Source organism: Dreissena polymorpha, chromosome 16 (assembly GCF_020536995.1).
Source record: "Dreissena polymorpha isolate Duluth1 chromosome 16, UMN_Dpol_1.0, whole genome shotgun sequence".
Lineage (NCBI taxonomy): Eukaryota > Metazoa > Mollusca > Bivalvia > Myida > Dreissenidae > Dreissena > Dreissena polymorpha.
Genome location: NC_068370.1, coordinates 22,748,366 through 22,764,968, shown reverse-complemented (window position 1 = coordinate 22,764,968; position 16,603 = coordinate 22,748,366). Strand labels below are relative to the sequence as shown.

Genomic DNA, 16,603 nt, shown 5'->3' with positions numbered 1-16,603 from the left:
CTCTATATTTGTTTTTTAACTGACGCTCAGTACTGGTTTATCATGCTGCATATTTGTTATTTAGACTGGTGCCCCGTGCAGGTTTATCGTGCTGTATATTTGTAATTTAGACTAGTGCTCCGTACAGGTTTATCATGCTGTATTTGTTATTTAGACTGGTGCTGCGTACAGGTTTAGCATGTTGTATATTTGTTATTTAGACTGGTTCCCCGTACAGGTGTATCATTCTGTGCTCCATAAAAGTTTTTTCTGGGGCAAAGCAGTGGTGTGAGCCTGCTTAAGTTTGCATTTAATACATGTGATATGCTTATTGACTGCGGTTATTAAAATCGGCGGAATTAATAAGCAAAAGCATCGTTCTAAAATAAGAAATAAACGATTTATTGAACTTAAACCAATAACTACATGCATCCGACATAATATTACTGCTCTAATTTATTTAGTCATATAAAGTACTTAGAACTAAACACATAAAGAGTAAAACAGCACATACAAATTAACTTATCTGACTAATTCAAAGCTTAATCAAACTAACTAGCAAACTAACAACTAATTAAAGTATCCTTTAACTAAACTTCTTATTAAACAGTAACCTTGAAATCGTTAAATGCACGTGGATACAAAGAAATGGATAACTTCTTCATGAACATTCAAGATAAGTAGTTAACCTTTGATCTATATGGTTAAGATGTGATTCGTGTGCGTGGCACTTATACTCTGTATGCATGTAGAAGGCATTGCGTGGACAAGATTATGGACAGAACGACGACCAAAGTGATTCGAATATAATCAACTGTCTAATAATGGACTTAGAATAAACTACGCAATTATAAGATAAAGACAATACAAAAGATGTCTACTGATTTCTTAAGATATTGACTAAAAGGCACAGGTAAGTCGGACTTACCGGTGTTCACGAACCTCAATAAAACAATGTTGCATTAATAAATTTTGGAAAAAAATCTCTGTCCAAAGACTAATCGTACCTTTTCAATTTTGATAACTGATCATTTACTAATTATAATATTAATTTCGTTATTTTCCCATCTATTAAAATATACCAAAGTCAAAATGAGATTTGTGAATACCGAACGATGCCGACATGTGCAGCGCGCATTCGCCGCCCTCTAAGGATCCGGCCTCTTCCACGTGTAACACGTGGCGGGCCTGACACGGGTCTGATCCTTCCGCCACGTGTAGGGGTCCAGGCCCCACGTGGTTGACTTCCTCTGTTCACACCTGTAGTCCTCTCTCTGCCAAACGTAGGGGTAAGACCTCCAGTGAAAGGGGTCAGTCTGAATGCCGCAGGCACGAACTGAAATTTACGACAGTTCTACATTCGTTACCGTTTTAACACGATTTGTAATATTTTATATTATTAGATATACTATACTATATTTGTAGTTTGATGGAGAAGCTGTTTTTGTTTTGGCGAGAATTATGCTATTTTACGGTCTGCAATCTATTGCAACCCCTAAAAAGGTGGAGCCAGAGATATCTTGTCGTGAAACAAAATAGCTCGATCTAGTCAAGAGTATATGTATGAAAGATTCACACCTGAAACTCGCGGCCGCTTCTGGGAGCGGGCTCGCTTGGCAGGAGGTTCGTCTGCGGTGTCTACCGCTACTTCCAGTGCTCCGTCGTCTGAGAGGGCGCTGCTGTGGCGCTTCCGCCCAATCCGACTGTGACCGACAGCCGTTTCCTCCTTCGACACGTCTCCTGTAAGGCGAACACAAACAACGTTATAATTCGTGGACATGGTTATTATACATATCAATGATGCCTTTAAACGCTCATATTTGATACCAGTCGTATAATTCTTGATTAAATTAGTAACATTTATTAATATTTGGGAAACAAACCTAGAACGGACGAAAAAACATACGCATGTTGGTTTATGATTATTTAGCCTGCTTCATTATTAACTTGTTATACATTTGAACATTTAGTAACGTCAATTAACATTGCAAAATCATTCAGCAAAATAACCGATCGCGAATTGGGCAGTCAAACAAAAAGAAGCCAATGCAAGCAAATGTTAAAGAAAAGATTTGGGCGAAATATTAGGATGAAAGAGTGTTTTTTTATTATAAACATTTATATCTTTAACCCTAATGGATATTAAACTGAGAAAAGATAAATCGTTAAATTACATGGAAAACGACATAAAGTTATTAGATAAAATAACATGTTTATCAAGTACCTTTATTAAGGATTCTTAAAACATCATGCACTATTTTAGTACACCAATAGGCAAAACTCAGCACACAGCTTTTTGTTAACTCATTTATGAATGGCGTCTAGAAAAAAAGCCTTGGCAAACAGCGTAGACCCAGATGAGACGTCGCATGTTGCGGCGTCTCATCAGGGTCTGCGCTGTTTGCTTAAAAGAAATTTCTGTAAGAAATATTCTAAATATAGAAATAAATATACTTGACATCCCTAATTTTTGCAAATAAATTGATCTCATTTAGAATGATGGGAGAGTCCAATAGGCATAAAAGGGTTAAGATTGCGCGTTAAGAATAACACTAAAATTGAAAGTTCAGCAAATAAAGGGAGCAACATGAAAAGTTAAATGATGTGAAAGTTTAAGCAGGTAAGGTAAGCACCTGAGAAACGCTTGGAAGCAGTGGTTGCCATGACGTCACGTGACAGAGCGGAAGCAGGCACGAGAGAAGGCAGATATGACAGAATTGAGGAGCCATTTCCCAACAAAACACCGCCCAGCTGTAGTCTCAGCTGATAATATGAGGCAAGCTTCAAAAACCGGATGTTGGTTGACTGAGACTTTGACTGCGCGCGCATCGTGTTAAGACTCTGGCGCAGATCCCCAGTCTGGCCAACGCAACATCCAATCTTAGAGCGAATAGTGGCCTCTCCCATGGAGCTTCCGGTCCGCGCGCGCCTCTCATTGAGGACGTCGCGGAGGTCTCCGCCGGGTTTTGTGCGCACCACCCTGGTGTCGCCACCCGCTTGTGACGTCTGCACCACTCGACGCCTACAGTCGTCAGAGACTGAGATCTGGAGAGTCAGACTGGAGGAAAAAGAAAGCCTATAGCAGATAGATTATATAGAAATATATAGGTGTACATAGGTTATGAGATTGGCGAGGTAATCTTGAGTGTACAAATTGCGTTTAGAAGATAGAGGATAAAAGAATAAACATAATATATTTTATGCATGGATCAGAACTGAAATCTGGATATTAGGGCTGCTGAGAAGGTAAGTGGTATAGAAGATATAGAATTATCGGTATATAGAAACACATAGAAAGTAGTGTAGTAAATAAACACTTACATGTATATAAATGTCGTGTTAACTAATGAATATAATTATGTAGCTAATGATTGGTAACCTCAAATAAGTTGAACATGTACACGCATATTAAAACGGTTATAAAACACATTGGACAGACAAGTAAACATACAGACAATACAGACTGACACACGAGCAGTAGGTGTGACGGACGGTATTACGGACAGTCATATACGTAGACGGAGACGTGTAAGATAATAAGACCTTATGAAATAACAACGCATATGACATTCTTGTGAAACATTGTTTTTGTTTGATGTCGTATTATGATTATTATTATTGTTGTTGTTGTTGTTGTATGTTTGCTTCCCGATTAGGCTTAGTTTAATTCATTGCGTATGCGTTTTATCAATGATTCCACTCGTATCCAAAAAATATTTGCACATTCAGGGAGTCTTTTGCTTTTGGGAAAATAATTTGTATTAATTCCGTATAAATTAACAAGTATAACACAGATTGCATTTTGATTAGGGATGAGCATTTTCATTAGTTGCCAATCGCATATTATATCGAAATGTATTCGCAAAATAGTTGTTATTGTTAGAAGTTTTGTTGTTGTTTCATATAAATTTATTGTTTTTTGTGTCATTGTTTTGTCTGTCTGTCTGTCTGTCTGCGTCTGCCGGTCCTTACGTCCCTCCGTCTCTCTGTCTAGATTTGTTCGTTGTTTACAAAAGTATTCAGTCAAGTCAGTTAACTCAAACTTCTCCTCTGAAAGCTCACTACCGTATGCTACGCTACTTTAATATTACATTAAAAAAATAATAACATATTTGTATTTGAATTCTAAAAGCAAAATGCAACGGAGAATTGATCAATACAATTCACACATAATTCACAATTGCAGCATATGGTATTTTACAGTGTTACTAGCTCTATCAAGTATTTACACTGTACAAAAATAAGAAACAATCCCGCTTTAGCGCGTATTAATATTAAGAATTTTTGGGTACCGCTTTAATGTAAACTTTCCAAAAAACGACACAACTGATATCCCGTCGTCAAGGAAAACTTTACCTCACCCACCAATGCAAATAGCTAAGATCTAGAAATAGACAACATGAACTACTTTTTCTGGCGATTTTTGTGCAAAATGTCAATCAAAATATGTACCTTCGTTTTTATATCCTTCTTGATTCATACTCGATACAATTCGCTTTGAATTCTGTATTTTTCACGAAGCTCAAAGCTGTGCTGTTTTCTGTAAGCGTTAGCTATAAACATGTGACGTCACAAACGTCGTTTGGACGTAACGTCATCGGCTAATGACATCCGGGTACGTTTTGGCGCGTTAAAAACGTTACATGCAGAATAATAGAAAACAGCGAAATATTGGATTGGAGTATGTTTGCATACTTCTATTAGGATTGGAGTATCTTTGCATATTTATATCAGGATTGGAGCATGGTTGCATACTTCTATCAGAATTGGAGCATGTTTGCATACTTCTATCAGGGTTGGAGCATGTTTGCATTCTTCTATCATGATTGGAGCATGTTTACATACTTCTATAAGGATTGGAGCATGTTTGCATACTTCTACCAGGATTGGATCATGTTTGCAGACTTATATCAGGATTGGAGTATGTTTGCATACTTCTATCAGGATTGGAGCCTGTTTGCATACTTCTATCAGGATTGGAGCATGTTTGCATACTTCTATTAGGATTGGAGCATGTTTGCATACTTCTACCAGGATTGGAGCATGTCTGCATACTTATATCAGGATTGGAGCATGTTTGCATACTTATATCAGGATTGGAGTATGTTTGCATATTTCTATCCGGATTGGAGCATGTCTGCATACTTTTATCAAGATTGGAGCATGGTTGCATACTTCTATCAGGATTGGAACATGTTTGCATACTTCTACCAGGATTGGAGTATGTTTGCATACTTATATCAGGATTGGAGCATGGTTGCATACTTTTATCATGATTGGAGCATGTTTGTATACTTATACCGGGATTGTAGCATGTTGATTGGAGTATGTTTGCATACTTTTATCAGGATTGGAGTATGTTGCATACTTCTATCATGATTGGAGCATGTTTGTATACTTATACCGGGATTGTAGCATGTTTGCATACTTCTATCAGGAATGGAGCATGATTGCATACTTCTACCAGGATTGGAGTATGTTTGCATACTTCTATCAGGATTGGAGCATGTTTGCATACTTCTACCAGGATTGGATCATGTTTGCATACTTATATCAGGATTGGAGCATGTGTGCATACTTATATAAGGATTGGAGCATGTTTGCATACTTCTATCAGGAATGAAGCATGTTTGCATACTTCTATCAGGATTGGAGTATGTTGGCATACTTCTCTCAGGATTGGAGCATGTTTGCATACTTCTATTAGGATTGGAGCATGTTTGCATACTTTTATCAGGATTAGAATATGTTTGCATACTTCTATCAGGATTGGAGCATGTTTGCATACTTCTATCAGGATTGGAGCATGTTTGCATACTTCTATCCGGATTGGAGCATATTTGCATACTTATATCAGGATTGGAGCATGTTTGCATACTTATATCAGGATTGGAGCATGTGTGCATACTTATATCTGGTTTGGAGCATTTTGCATACTTCTATTAGGTTTGGAGCATGTTTGCATAATTCTATCAGGATTGGAGCATGTTTGCATTATTATATCAGGATTGGAGCATGTTTGCTTACTTCTATCAGGATTGGAGCATGTTTGCATACTTTTATCAGGAATGGAGCATGTTTGCATACTTCTATCAGGATTGGAGCATGTTTGCATACTTCTATCATGAATGGAGCATGTTTGCATACTTCTATCAGGAATGGAGCATGTTTGCATACTTCTTTCAGGATTCGAGTATGTTTGCATACTTATATCAGTTTTTATTAAATACGGGGTTTATGCGCTCATCGTACTGGCGTATATGGGCAAGAGCCGTGTATACCGCTTTCCAAATGAAGCTATGTACCGATGTCATAGATTTTGGTTGAAATTATCATGCCGGTACTAATCGTAACCACATTTGTTTGCTTTAAATGTATATGCACAATGCATTATGTTAGAAAAAAATAAATATTAAAAACATTTATTCTCAATTAAATTACATTTGCCGATGTAGTCAAGTGGATGAGATTTTTCCCAATTAAATGCTTGGGGAATCCTTTTCCAAAATGATGAAAAACCACTTCAGATACAAAAAATTCCATTTCCTCGATACAAAACATCAACCATTCAACAATGCTAAGGTTCTCCAAGCATTGTCTATACGCTCGTGCTGCTCAGTATCTCTTGAAAATTGATACCATCATCCGTAGTGATCAACAACCGTATAAAACATCATCCGTAGATGCCATATTTCGTAGATATAATCATACGTATATAACGTAATCCGTAGATACCGTCATTCAAAGATACTATCATCCATAGATACATTCATCCGTAGATAACATATTCCGTAGATATCATCATCCAAAGATACCGTCACACGTAGATATCGTCATTCTTAGATACCATTATCCATAGATACAGTCATCCCTAAATATCATGATCCGAAGATACCGTCACACGTAGATATCATCGTCTGTAGATACAATCATCCGTAGATACCATGATCCGTACAAACCATGATTCGTAGATTTAATGATCCGTATATACCACCATCCGTAGAAACCTACATACGTAGAAACCATGACCAGTACATTCCATGATTCGAAGATTAAATGATCCGTATATACCATCATTCGTAGATAGCATTACCGTTAATATCATCATCCGTAAATACAATCATCCATTTATGTTCCGCAATTACCGTTATTCGTAGATTAAATGATCAAATGATTAAATGGTATCAACGGATGATTTAATTCATGTATGATGGTATACACGGATGATGATATCTTTATGTGACGGTATCTTCGGACGATGGTATCTACGGATGTTGATATCTACATGTGAAGGTATCTTCGCATGACGGTATCTACTGATGATGATCATCCTTTACCGATTGAAAAGTAAGTCTAAAAAACTGCTGGCCGATGAGCAGGCTGGATTCAGAGTTGGGCGGAGGACAGTGGTACAGCTCTACACCTGCAGAAACATCATTGAGAAACACCTGCAACACCAACGTGAACTCTTCCACAACTTTATTGACTTTAAGAAAGCTTTCGACCGCGTTGAGAAGATAATGCAGGAGACTCTCCATGCCCACCTCAACTCCATCTCCATCGGTGAAAGACCCATCTCCAAATTGAGATTCGCTGATGACATTGACCTCATGGGTGACACCAGCAGTGAACTTCAAGATCTCACTAATCGACTTTATAAAAGAGTAGGAGCATACGGGATGGAGGTCAGCACGGACAAGTCGAAGATCATTGTGAATACCCGGTAGCACGACCAACACCAGTGCAGTCATCACCATGAACGGCGAGAAACTACAAGAAGTGACCAGCTTCAAGCACTTGGTTGCATTCCTGTCCAAGGATGGCACCAGTACCTCTGGAGTCCGAATAAGAATTATCACGGCAGCGATTACAGAGCAGGTTGTGGACAAGTAGTTCCATAAGCTTCCCAATCAAGTACATGCTCTCCAAGTCCCTCGTTATCTACGCTCTTATCTACACTCTACGGCTGCGAGACCTGGACGCTTCACGCGGACACAGCAAGAGCCCCCGGCGACGTCAAACGACGAAATCTGACTTGGTTTGGACACGTCACCAGGCACAACTCTCTGTGCAAGACTGTTCGCCAAGGCACGCTAGAGGGAGGTCGACGTCGAGGCCATCATAAAAAAAGTTAGATGGCCAAAATTAAAGAGTGGACATCATATCCTATTAACGAATTACTCTAAGCAAACAACATACCTGACTGGAGGAGGATTTCTGTATCGTCGTCCCTCATTTCTCCAAACCCACTCCCAACGGCCGAAGCGGTCAAGATTGATGATGATGATGATGATGATGATGATGATGATGATGATGATGATGATGATGATGATGATGATGATGATTATGATGATGATGACAACGCAACGACGACGAAGACAATGACGATGATGATATTCTTATAATTATGATTATTATTATGATGATATAGCATCATCCGTAGATACCATCATACGTAGATACCATCATACGCAGATACCATCATCCGTGCATACAATTATCTGTAAATTCAATCATTTTAAATACCGTCATCCGTAGATAACATCCTCTGTAGATACCATTATTTGTCAATACCATCAACCGCATATATCATGATCCGTTCAAACCATGATCCGTAGATACAATGATCTGTAGAAACAGTGCTCCGGATATACCATGAAAACTTAAACATCATCCGTAGAAACCATTATCCTTAGATAAAATTACCCTTAGATACCATCATCTGTAGATATCATCATCGATACATACCGACATCCATAGATACCTTCATTCGAAGATTCCACATCCGTATACATCATGATTCGTAGACACCACCATCACCGTACATATCGTGTTCTCTATACATTATGATCCTTAGATAACATAATCATACCCATTTTTATCCGTACATACCATGATCCGTAGATACTATCCTCCGTATATACCATCATACGTAGGTACCATCATTCGTAGATACCATCATACGTAGATACCATCATCAGTACTTAACATCGTACGTAGATACCATCGTCTGCATAACAACATCTCTAGATATAACCATAGGTATATATAATGAATATTAGTTACCATAATCCATAGGTACAATCATCCGTTTAGCCCATGATTCGTGGATATCATGTTCCGTAAACCTTATCCGCAAAAAAAACATGATCCTTAGATATAATGATTCTTAGATATGGTTCGTAGATACCATCATCTCTTTATATAATCGCACGTAAATACAGTAATCCGTGAATACCATCATCCGTAGATACAATCATTCGTAGATATCATCCGTAATTTCCATGATCAATAGATACTATGACCCTAAGATATTGGAATCCGTACAGCTCACCGTAGAAACATTGATCCGTAGATACCATGTCCCATAGTTTCCATGATCCGTAGATACCATCTTCCGTAAATACCATCATCCGCATATTACATAGTAGGATTCGTAGATGCCATTATCCTTAAACATCATCCGCAGATACCATGATCCTTAGATAAACTTATTAAAATTATATACCATGGTCCGAAGACACCATCATCTGTAGATATCATCGTATGTAGATACCATCATCCTTAGATATCATCATCCGTAGATTCCATGATCCATAGATACTATGCCCCGGATATACCAGGATCCGAACACCTTATCCGTAGATACCATGAAGCGCAAATACCATGATCAGTAAATGATCCATAGATTCCATCGTCCGTAGATGCCGTGATCAATATATACCATCATTCGTAGGTACTATCTTCCGTAAAAACCATCTTCTGTATATAATACCATCCGTTGACACCATGTTCCTTTGATTCCATGATCCGTAGTTAGCATGATCCTTAGATGCCATGGTCCGTAGATATTATGATGAGTAGATACCCTGATCCAAAGATATCATGATCCGTTGAAACAATGATCCGTAGATACCGTTTTCCGAACATACCATGATCCGTAGCTCTCATCATTCAGATACATGTATGCTATCATCAATACATAACGCCATCCGTTCACTCAATATATGTAAATACTATTATCCTTTGATTATATGATTAGTACATAATATCAATCGTAGATTCCACCATCAGCAGATACAATCAACGTCAGATATTATCATCATCATTAAATATCATCATCCGCACTTACAATTATCTAAAGATATCATCGCCCGTAGATGCCACTTTGCGTAGATATCATCACACGACCGTTAATCACGCCACCTCGGAAGCAGCATTGGCTCATTTATTAATGCATCTCAAAAAGAGGTGGCGCGCGTGATTAACGGCCGTGTCATCATCCGTATATACATGTACCATTATCCATAGAGAATACAATCCATACATAACATCATCCGTTGATAACATGATCCGTGAATACCATCACGTGGTTATACACTCATCGGTATATAGAATCATCCGTAGTTGCCATTAATCGTAGATATCATCATATGTTGGTATCATCATCATCATTAGATATCATCATCAGTATATATCATCGTCCGTAGATACCAACATCCATAGACAACATAATCCGTATATACCAGCATCAGTAGATGTCCCCATCCGTTCATACGATCATCCGCAGATAAAATCATCCGTAGATATTACCATACGTAGATTCCAATCATCCGTAGAAACCATGTTCCTTTGATACCATTATCCGTAATTACAATAATACGTAGATATAATGATCCGTAGATACCATGATCCGTAGACACTACAATATATAGAAACTATGATCCGTAGATCTCATCATCCGTATATGCCATCATCCGTAGATGATATCATCCGTTCACTCATTCGTACATCAAACAACCGTAGATTCCAACATCTGCAGATACAATCATCATCCGTAGATACCACCATCAGTGCATATCAAATTCTGTACAAACCATCATCCGTACTTACAATAATCCAAAGATATCATCATCCGTAGATTCCACCGTACGTAGATAATATCATCCGTTTATGCCATTATCCATAGAGAAAACAATCCATATATAATCCGTAAATAGAAAGATCCGTGAATACCATAATCCCGTATATACACTCATCCGTAGATGCCATATGCCGAAAATATCATCATATTTAGGTTTCATCATAATCCCTAGATACCATAATCAGTAGATACTAACATCCAAAGGTAAGATACGTAGATACAATGAGCTGTGGATACCATGATATGTAGACAATATGATGTGTAGAAACAACGTACGATTCGTATATACCATAATCCATAAACATCATCCGTAAAAACCATAATCAGTAGAAACCATAATCCGTAGATACCTTCATACGTAGATACCATGATCCGTACATACCATGATCCGTTGATACTTTGTTCTGTAGAAACAATGGTCCGTATATACCATGATCTTTAAACAGCATCCGTATAAACCATGATCCTTAGATAAAACGATTTTTAAATACTATAATCATATGATACCATCATCTTTATATATCATAATCGATACATACCATTATCCGTAGATACCATCATCAGAAGACAACTAGTTCGTGGACTCCAACATCCGTAGATATTATCACTGTAGAAATCGAAATCCCTTTATATTATCATCCTTAGATAACATCAATACACACCATTATTCGCACATACCACGATCCGTAGATACCATCATGCGTAGACACAACCATCCGTAAAAACTTTTCCGTCGTAGATACCACGATCCTTGGGTAACATGGCTCTTTGATAGCCTGGTCCGTACATTCCATCATCTGAAGATATCATCATCCGTTAAAAACATAGACTGTAAATATCATGATACGTATAAACCATCGCCCGCCCGCATATATAATGATTCGTAGATACCATGATCCGTAAAAATCATCCGAAGATACCACGATCCTTAAATAAAATAATTCTTAGATACCATGCTCCGAAGACACCATCATCTGAATATCTCATCGTACGTAGATGCCATCATCCGTATATACATTATCCGTCACAATTATCCGAAGATAATATAATCCGTAGATTCCATGACCCGGAGATACCAGGACCCGTACACCAAATCCATAGATACCATGATCCAAAAATAGCATGATCAGTCAATGATCCGTAGATACCATGGTCCGTAGATGCCGTGATCAATATAATTATATCATTCGTAGGTACTATCTTCCGTAAAAAAACATATTCCGTAGATAATATCATACGTTGACACCATGATCCTTTGTTAATATGATCCGTAGTTAACATGATCCTTTGATACCATTATCCGTAGTTAACATGATCCTTTGATACCATGATCCGTAGTTAACATGATCCTTAGATACCATGATCCGTAGATAGAATGATAAGTAGATATCATCATACCCTGATCAAAAGATATCACGATCCGTTGAAAAAAATGATCCGTAGATACCGTGATTCGTACATACCATAATCGAAGATCTCATCATTCGGATATGCTATCATCAATACATGACACCATCCGTTCACTCAATATATGTAAATACCATTATCCTTTGATACTATCATGCGTACATAAAACCAACCAAAGATTCCACCATCCGCAGATATAATCATCATAAGATAACATCATCCGTAGATACCGTCATCAATGCACATCACCATCTGTACAGACCATCATCTGAACTTACAATAAACCAAATATATCATCATCCGTAGAGTCCAACATACGTAGATTATAGCATCCGTATATACCATTATCCATATAGAATACAATCCATACTTAACATCATCGGTAGATAACATGATCCGTGAATACCATCACCCGTATATACACTCATCAGTATATAGAATCATCCTTAGATGCCATTAACCGTATATATCATCATATGTAGGTATCATCATCATTATAAAATACCACCATCCGTAGATAAAAACATCCATAGACAGCATAATCCGTATATACCAGCATCAGGAGATGTCCTCATGCGTACATACGATCATCCGCAGATAAAATCATCCGTAGATACTACCATACGTAGATTCCATCCGTTGAAACCATAATCCGTGGATACCATTATCCGTAGATACCATCATACGTAGATACAATGATCCGTATATACCATGATCCGTAGACACAATGATCTGTAGAAACAATCATCCGTAGATCTCATCATCCTTATATATGCCATCATCCGTAGAAAACATCGTCCGTTCGGTCATGATCTGCAAATACGATTAGCCGTTGATGCCATGATTCGTACAAAAAATCAACCGTAGATTCCACTATCAGCAGGTACAATTATCATTAGCTATCATCATCCGTAGATACCGTCATCAGTGCATATCATCATGTGTACAAACCATCATACGTACTTACATCATCATCATCCGTAGATGCCATCATATGTAGATATCATCGTACGTAAATTACATCATTCGTAGATACAATTATCCGAAGAAATCATAATCCGTGGATACCATCAACCGTAGATTCCATGATCCATAGGTACCATGACTAGGAGTAACCAGGACCCGTACACTTAATCCGCAGATACCATGATCCGCAAATACCATGTCCCGTCAATGCTCTATAGATACCATGGTCCGTAAGTACCGTGATCCATATTTACCCTCATACGTATATACTTCCTTCCGTAAATACCATCTTCCGTAGATAATATCACCCGCTGACACCATGATCCGTAGATACCATGATCCGTAGTTAACATGATCCTTAGATACCATGATCCGAGGAAACTATCATCCGTAGATAACGTAATCCTTGCATAACATTATCCTAGATCTCATTATCAGTATATATCATCATCCGTTCACTCATCATTTGTAAATACCAGTATCCGTTGATACCGCGTTTTGTACATAAAACCAACCGTAGATTCCACCATCCGCAGGTACAATCATCATAAGATATCATCAGCCGTATAGATACCGTCATCAGTGCATATCATCGTCCGTACAAACCATCATTCCTACTTACAATAATCCAAAGATACTATCATCCGTAGATGACTTCATACGTAGAATTCATCATCGGTACATACCATTATTCATAGATAGAACAATCCATACATAACATCATCCGTAGATACCATGATCCGTGAATACCATCTTCTGTATATACACTCATGCGTATATACAATCATTCGTAGATGCCATTAACCGTAGATATCACGATTAAGGTTCCATCATCATCAGTAGATAACATCATCAGTAGAAACCATCATCTGTAGATACCATCAGCAGTAGAAACCATCATCCGTAGATACCAACAACCACAGATAACATGATCCGTACATACAATCATCCGCAGATAAAATTATGCGTAGATACTACCATACGTACTACGTAGATACCATTTTATTATGTATCTGCTTTTTGTTTCCAAAAAATACAAATTGTAGCAATCAGTAAAATACAACTGCACAGAAATAATTCCCGCATTATGCTTCTCGCTAGTTTTCCAAGTCCGTATTACCATACTAGCCGTACTACTTTTAATGACGTCACTTTAAATGCAGAAATTTATAAGAGTATTCTTGGTTAATTATAACCGCTTACACTCATTGTTTAAAATTAAAGATTTCAAAGTTGCTTATAATAAAAGGAATATTACGCAAGTCAAATGTTAGAAGTGTTTGTATCAGTCTCGTGGCTTGCGCCATTTCGCATCACATTCGAGGCTCCGCCTCTCGTAAGAATACGTCATCACACAAGCCTCTCGACTGATACAAACACACGGAACAATTGACTAGCGTAATATTCCGTATATCCTTAGAAACAATTATATTCAGATTCCATTATCCATATAACCATAATCCGTAGATACCATTATCCGTAGATACCATCATACATAGATGCAATGATCCGTTGATACCATGATCCATAGACACTATGATCCGTAGAAACACTGACCCGTTAATATCATTATCCTTAAACCTCATTCATAGAAACCATGTCCTGTGGTGGGAAGGCGGAGTCCCTAGAGTAAACCCCACATGTCCGGTATGGTAACCACCAACAAAGCTCAAGTGTTTCGGGCGCGAGATTTGAACCCGGAGCGCAGAGGTGAAAAGCGCGTGTACCATACATCCATTGCACTGTCTATTAGATCTAATAATATTGATAAGAGATATATATTTTCGTCATCTGATTTATTATATTAGTATTGGTTAATTACTTACACAAACATAATATTCCTACAAAGGGTAAAATAGACATTTTCATATTTTGCATTATTAACATGTCCGAACAAATCATGTAAATAAGGTTAGCTAAGCATTTTTTGTTGACATGACGTGCATAAATCATAACATTCTCGATTCAACAGTTCTAATTTTAGTATGTTTTAATTTAGTTTTGAGTTAATTTCGCAAGTATTGTTGAATTTGACAATAAAATTATAATCGTAAACTTAATAGTTTAATAAGTAGTGTAGAATTAAGCGACATTGACCTAAATATCAACCTTGAACAAACTAAAGCTTAGGGTCGGAGATTAAAGCCTATGTAAAACTATATTTCTTTTAAAGGAGGTGCTCATTTAAAGAACTGAGCATAAAGCTTCAAACCGAATATTTTTTGTAAAACGCCACATTGTTACGAAGCAAAAAAAATTACCCCGCCCACCAATGCAAATTTAAAAAATAAAAAATAGATTAATTCTATGTAGTTTTCTTTAAAGATTTTAATATTGATAGATCAATAAATTAATTACCTGCTATTTGGATAGCCATCCGAGGCCATACTCTTCAACAGACGCATGATTTCGACTTATTTTAGCAGAGCGTGTAAGTGTTGATGTTATCGCTAACAATGGCGCGTTTGTTTATGACGTCACAGACGTAACCACGACGTCACGTCATTATATTCTTTCTTCCGGTAATGGTTTGACGCGCACGAATTTTTGGGTACGGTATGCCTAAAGTCAGACCAAAACAAAGAAGTTTAACATCATTTAGTTTTTTTAGTTTTATTTTATGAAGAATGTATTAAATAAACAATGTGCCTACATGTTTATCTAAGCTAAATAATGTTTACGGGCTTTGTGAAAGCGCAAAAGTATTTGCCTTCACGCGTTACTATTATTCAACCATGCATAAGTTGTGCCTTATGACAAACTATCACATGTTTTTTTTAGTTTATTAAAAATATAGTTTTGTAAGTCAATACAACATACTTGCAATAAAGAAGGTACACAATTATTAGAAAAAGCAACATGATTCGATACCATATGAAGTGTTTAAATACTAATACAATGTTGATATAAACCGAACATAATTACAGTTTGATTGTATTCATTAGTATCAGAATTGATATCAAAATCGTGATATATACGGATATATATACAAAATGTATAAATACACATCAACAAATTATGAAAATATGTAATTGGCGTTGTCTCACAGTTATTCTTCTTGAACCCAATACCAGTATACTAGTCTATTTGTCCTAGTGAGCACTAATTAATTAATCCGTGCGATGTCTTTTCTATGGCTTCCAGGTCTAGACCGCTACCATGCATATTTCTGACCCTTTTTACACACGTGATCATTTCCGACACAATGATACTGGTACTCATTTACAGATGGGCCTCTGCCCATTCGAAATCCTGAAAAATACATTTTGAAAGAAAAAGTAAACAATTTCGTTTGAACGATTAACAATTCAGATAATTTGGTCGATT

The 16,603-nt window shown here is 37.3% G+C and overlaps 1 protein-coding gene across 2 annotated transcripts; it reads right to left on the bottom strand.

Annotated features, from left to right (window-relative positions):
- Nucleotides 1-365: 365 nt before the first annotated feature.
- LOC127862448 (uncharacterized) lies at nucleotides 366-15,769 on the bottom strand. Of its 2 annotated transcripts, XM_052401569.1 has the most exons (5): nucleotides 15,635-15,769; nucleotides 11,582-11,700; nucleotides 2,613-3,037; nucleotides 1,558-1,719; nucleotides 366-1,315 (listed from the first exon to the last, which is right to left on the bottom strand). In XM_052401569.1, the coding sequence occupies exons 2-5, from the start codon at nucleotides 11,698-11,700 to the stop codon at nucleotides 1,128-1,130; spliced, it is 894 nt and encodes a 297-aa protein (XP_052257529.1). In that variant the 5' UTR covers nucleotides 15,635-15,769; the 3' UTR covers nucleotides 366-1,127. The 2 variants fall into 2 exon arrangements, with proteins under 2 accessions (XP_052257529.1, XP_052257530.1); XM_052401570.1 differs by lacking the exon at nucleotides 11,582-11,700 and having other exon boundaries at nucleotides 15,635-15,759.
- Between the last annotated feature and the right edge of the window lie 834 nt (nucleotides 15,770-16,603).